General features: G+C 40.1%; 1 protein-coding gene across 1 annotated transcript; it reads right to left on the bottom strand.

Moving 5' to 3' along the window:
* Nucleotides 1-2,283: 2,283 nt before the first annotated feature.
* On the bottom strand, nucleotides 2,284-3,751 carry SST (somatostatin). The gene is made up of 2 exons (XM_005545442.3): nucleotides 3,507-3,751; nucleotides 2,284-2,649 (listed from the first exon to the last, which is right to left on the bottom strand). Exons 1-2 carry the CDS (start codon nucleotides 3,642-3,644, stop codon nucleotides 2,437-2,439), a joined length of 351 nt encoding a protein of 116 aa, XP_005545499.1. The 5' UTR covers nucleotides 3,645-3,751; the 3' UTR covers nucleotides 2,284-2,436.
* Nucleotides 3,752-5,348: the final 1,597 nt, after the last annotated feature.

The following is a 5,348-nucleotide window of genomic DNA, read 5'->3' as shown; positions in this document are numbered from 1 at the left end:
GAAGGAAAATATATAGATGATTCACTGTGGCTAGGTAATAAACAGGCTAGAATGCTAGACTCTTTCAGTGAATCAGACTTAAAAGGAACTCAAATGAACTAAATAGGAAGTAAAAAGCAAGATCCTCTGTATATGTAAAATAAAACAAAGCAGAACAAAGCTATACTCTACATATTACTTAAAACAACCCAAAATCAGCCCTCCTTGAGCACCCTTGTCAATGTCAAAGCACAAAATAGCAGTTGGCAGTCACATCTAAAAGAGATGTGAGTGCCTTTTCTAATACGACCCTCTGCTTACAGAAGTGGGCAAACTGAGGCTGAAAGATAGTTGATTATGTTCAGATGTTTTACTCAATTTAAGCTTTAAAAATATGTATGTATGTGAGCATATGACTACATAATTCTTGCCAATTATTCTTTCTTTCTTTCTTTCTTTCTTTCTTTCTTTCTTTCTTTCTTTCTTTCTTTCTTTCTTTCTTCTTTCTTCTTTCTTTCTTTCTTTCTTTCTTTCTTTCTTTCTTTCTTTCTTTCTTTCTCTCTTTCTCTCTTTCTCTCTTTCTCTCTTTCTCTCTTTTTTTTTTTTTTTTGATGGAGTCTCACTCTGTCACCCAGGCTGGAGTGCAGTGGTGCTATCTTGGCTCACTGCAACCTCTGCCTCCCAGGTTCATGCCATTCTCCTGCCTCGGCCTCCCAAGTAGTTGAGACTACAGGTACCCGCCACCACACCTGGCTAATTTTTTGTATTTTTTTTAGTAGAGAGGGGGTTTCACCTTGTTAACTAGGATGGTCTCGATCTCCTGACCTCGTGATGCCCCCACCTCAGCCTCCCAAGCCAATTATTTTCGTACTACTATTGAGAACTGACAACAAAGATGGTACTAAAAACTCGAAATCCCCTGACACTCATACACGGCCCAGAAAATCATTAAGTTGTGTTCTCATCTGTGCTTTAATTATAATATGATGCTATTACTCCACTGAGGTTTTTTTGGTAGCCAGATGTACATAAGGCATTTAGCACAGACAGATCCCATAAGTGGACATGCATTAATCCCCACACCTAAATGTCTTGTAAATAAAAGATATACCAGAGCATCAAAGGATGTTCTGTTTTCACAGAGATTAGTAAAGTGGCTTGGTTTTTTTTCTTTTGTTTGATCAGCTGTTCAGAAATTAACTTCCTCTAAGCCAGCCACATTCAAATGTGTATTATCTAACACAAATATTTTCTATAAAATATTAAGCTCTTCTTAAATGTTTTTATGATACGACCAGTTAGTTTATACTACAAGGATTTATATTGAGCCTAGATATTTATGTTTGGTTTTTATTCCAGTAGCTACGCAGAAATGCAGTTGATAGCTAAAACACACATCTCCCAAAGGATATCTCTTTAGGTCTCTGTAAATTAAATTAGCAATGTTTCCATTTCTGTCTTGAGTGGTCCCATTTAGCATGTTGTTATAAGACTACCACCTTTACTGAGAATTTAAGAATAATTTTTGTGTTTTTATTTGACTCCCATATTGATAAAATTAAGAGAATACCAGAGATGTCTCCTTCAGCTATTTCATAATTATGGTTTTGAGCTCCAATACCAGCAATATGGATAGCATTCAGTGAGGTAAACCAATGTGCATTTCTTGCAACCTATGGTACTTCCAGAAGGAATCTTACAATAAAAGCAATATTTCTCCCCGAGAAAAAAATATCTTAAAAGCTTGCTTTTAAAACAGTCATTTAGCACTGTTCAATTAGAGAGGATTGTCAAAGAAGATACAGAAGCAATGGTATTTCTCTAGATAAGTGTTTACAAACTAGAAACAAATTCAGAACCTCATTTTAGCTATTTAAGCCAGACTTTTTCTCAACCACTAAAAGACTTTTTTCCTTCCATCTTTTCATATGTTATGTATTTTACATATCAACCTGGTAGATAGTTGGATTTTTCAGCCTAACTATTCACACACACTCATTTCAATAGTCAAACATATAATTTAGGTGTATTTAATATGTAATTAATGTTTTTGTCAGCCCCTCCCAGTAATTATCATTAAATTAAAGTTTGAATGCATAGAGTTATGTGAAACTATTTAGGTTTAAAATGACTCATGTTATAATAGTTATCATTTAAAACGTAAACTTTATTGCCACTGAGAATTTTAAATAGATGTTTGTGAACATTGACGTGCCTATCTCAAATAACTTTACTGAAACCACCACTCAAGCTTATTATGTATTATTGAACAGAAAGATTTACTCAATAAAAATCAAATTCACATTTTTCATAATTTCACCATAATTTTATTTTATATTTACAGTCTTCAATTTCTAATGCAAGGGTCTCGCTGAGGATTTGGAGGATTAGGGAAGAGAGATGGGGTTTAGGGGTGAGGGATCAGAGGTCTGGTATGGACTTTACTAATTAAGAAAGCTAACAGGATGTGAAAGTCTTCCAGAAGAAATTCTTGCAGCCAGCTTTGCGTTCTCGGGGTGCCATAGCTGGGTTTGAGTTAGCAGATCTCTGCAACTCAAGCCTCATTTCATCCTGCTCAGCAGCCTGGGACAGATCTTCGGGTTCCAGGGCATCATTCTCCGTCTGGTTGGGTTCAGAGAGCAGCTCTGCCAAGAAGTACTTGGCCAGTTCCTGTATATGGCAGAAGGGATAGAAAAAGAGATAAAGAGAAGGAGGGAGGACAATGGAAAAAAATTGAAAAGCCTAAATTAAAGAACAGATTTGGTCACACACAAAATCCAGTTTTTACAGCTGCGCATTTTTTGTCACATTTAAAATCAATCCAGGATATAAAAATAAGGGTAATTGCTATAATTACCAAGTTACACAAAAAGACTTTAAGAGCTCAAATGTTTCTGCAATCTTTCTGTCCCTGTAGGCTTAAAACACACACACACGCGCGCGCGCACACACACACACACACATTAAGACCATTCTGGTAAGATAAAGTGTGTGCCAACAATTTAATTCAATTTTCATATCACGAGCTACAAAGTAGAATTGTTTTACCATTTTACCAAGTAAACTGCAAGGGAACGAGACTTCTCACAATCTCGAACATACTGCGTTTGGTCTTTAGAGTGCCCCTTTGCCCTAGTCCCGACGTTTAGAAGTGAGATACGCGAAGAGGTAGCAGCTTCCGAGGTCTGCGTTTCAGCACCTGGGTCAGCGCTTCCCAGGGTCAGCACCAGGGATAGACGCCATCATCGCTTCGTGCCCAGACAACTACCCAGGTTTTGGAATTTTCTTGAATACCAAGTAAGAACTCACCTGAACTGTGCCCGACTCCGCTTATCATGGGGAAAAAACAGTTAGAAGGGGATTTTAGCCTTTGAAAGTTTTCTCAAGAGCTTTGGGAGATGAGGGACCCAGAAAAGCACCGAAACTCTTTAGAAGGACTGAGCATCCCTTACGTCCAAACCAATGGGGCAGGAGCAAGGGTAAGGGAGGGCTGGAGAATCCGGGAGACGTCGAGGGAGTCTCCTTACCTGCTTCCCCGCGGCAGCAGCCAGGGACTTCTGCAGAAACTGACGGAGTCTGGGGTCCGAGGGAGCGCCGGTGACACCGCCCAGGGCCAGGACGATGGACAGCGCAGCCAGCGCGCACTGGAGGCGGCAGGACAGCATCTCGGCGGCGCCGGGAAAGCTGAGCTGAAGAGTGGCTGGTCAAACTCTAGGCGCGGATCAGCAGGCAGCAGCGATGGCTCCGAACCTCGCGACTCCTAAAGCGGCTTGTGTGCTCTCAACCGTCTCCCTCGGTTTTAAACTCTCTCTCTGACGTCAGGCTAGGAGGCGCCCCCAGATCTCACCAGCCCTTTTACGCACCATTAGTCTCGCAAAATCAATCACAGAAGACAGGGGAGGCGACAAGATCTAAAGAGTCTTACTTAAAAAAAAAAAAAAAATACTGCACACGCACAGGGACTCACAATTCCACAAGCCCCACGATTTATACAATCTTTTATTTTCACTCAGTGCTATGAGCATACACATTCCATAATTTCACTCCCACACATGCACACTCAATTACACACAAACAGAGGCTCAAACACTCAGCCCTTAAAGAGCAAATACACTATCACCCTTAAATGCACATAAATGTACCCAGACAACTCCATCTGTCATCATACTCAAACATTTTAGGAAGGCCCGACAAATGCAAAAGGACATGTGTATGGCAGGTAGAGATCAGAATCATTCCTCTAATAACAGATCTGGGAATGAAATATGGACAGTAAAAGGACTGCGCCCTCTTTATTTCCTCCATTATCTCATCAAAAGTCTTGAAGATGTAACAGGGCTCTGAAAGAACGTCACTCTTCTCTAAAATGGGGGAGAAGGTACCTCGGGCTCACTCTCCCTCCCTGATTCTCAGCAACTGAGACTTCTGATCTACCTGCCTTTCTATTGTGTCCATATGTATGTATGAGTATGTGTATATGTATGGGAGGCAGAGAGACAGAGAGATTGAAATTGACTTCATTTTGGTGCTGAGAAATTTAGAACTGGAAGGCAATCTAAGAAATTATCCAATAAACCTCAGAATTTGAATCCGTAAGGCCGAGTAATGGTCAGTAAATTGTTCTCATTCACATACTGCATACTTTGAGCAAAACCAGACCTCCACATTCCAAAGCCAGAGTTTCTTCTACCAAGCTCTGAGTTTTCTAACAGATTCCTGGCCAGTAGGCATAGTTTTATGTCAGGAAGCCCCAGTTTAGACATATAAAGTCTAGGAACTCCCAAAACATATATGACCACTATTGTGTATCTATAGTGGGAAAGGAGCAAAAGATTCTTAAATTCAGCTCTGCCTGATCTCCTAGACACAAAGAAAGTTTAAGAAAACCTGTCCTTGAATTCTGATTGAACTCTGGTTAAATGTTTGCTGTTCAGGCCAGAGTTCTGACTGCTTTTATCTAAATAGTTCCTTACTGAGGAAGGACCAACTAATTTCCTAGCATGGACGAGATGATCCCTGCAGGATCTTTAAGAGCTGATATCTTATGAGCTTCAAAAAAGCCAATATTAGCTAAAAAGATATGCTGCATCTCCGGAAACCATGCAAAGCTCACATTATGTATTAAAATGTTCTCAGTACTTAGACCTGAACCACAGTGTTGAGAGGCAGAAGGCAGAAAGGTTTGGGAAGTATCCTGAATGCTTGAATAATTGTCACTATTTCCTTTTGTGCCTGTAATCCAAGGCAAAGAGGAAATGCACAGCAAGAAGTGTTAAAGCTTCCAGGTCTTGACAAGACTAAGCGCAAAGTGGGGCATTAAAAAGTCATTCACATGTGTCAGAATAGTCTAAGAGATCAATGAATCCGGA

Source organism: Macaca fascicularis, chromosome 2 (genome assembly GCF_037993035.2).
Source record: "Macaca fascicularis isolate 582-1 chromosome 2, T2T-MFA8v1.1".
NCBI lineage: Eukaryota > Metazoa > Chordata > Mammalia > Primates > Cercopithecidae > Macaca > Macaca fascicularis.
This window is presented reverse-complemented; position numbering and strand designations above follow the sequence as displayed.

Coding starts and splice junctions, on each gene's coding strand:
- SST (XM_005545442.3), bottom strand. CDS start 3,644: ATGCTGTCCTGCCGCCTCCAGTGCGCGCTGGCTGCGCTGTCCATCGTC. Junction 2,650..3,506: donor CTGCTGCCGCGGGGAAGCAG/GTAAGGAGACTC, acceptor TGCCATATACAG/GAACTGGCCAAGTACTTCTT.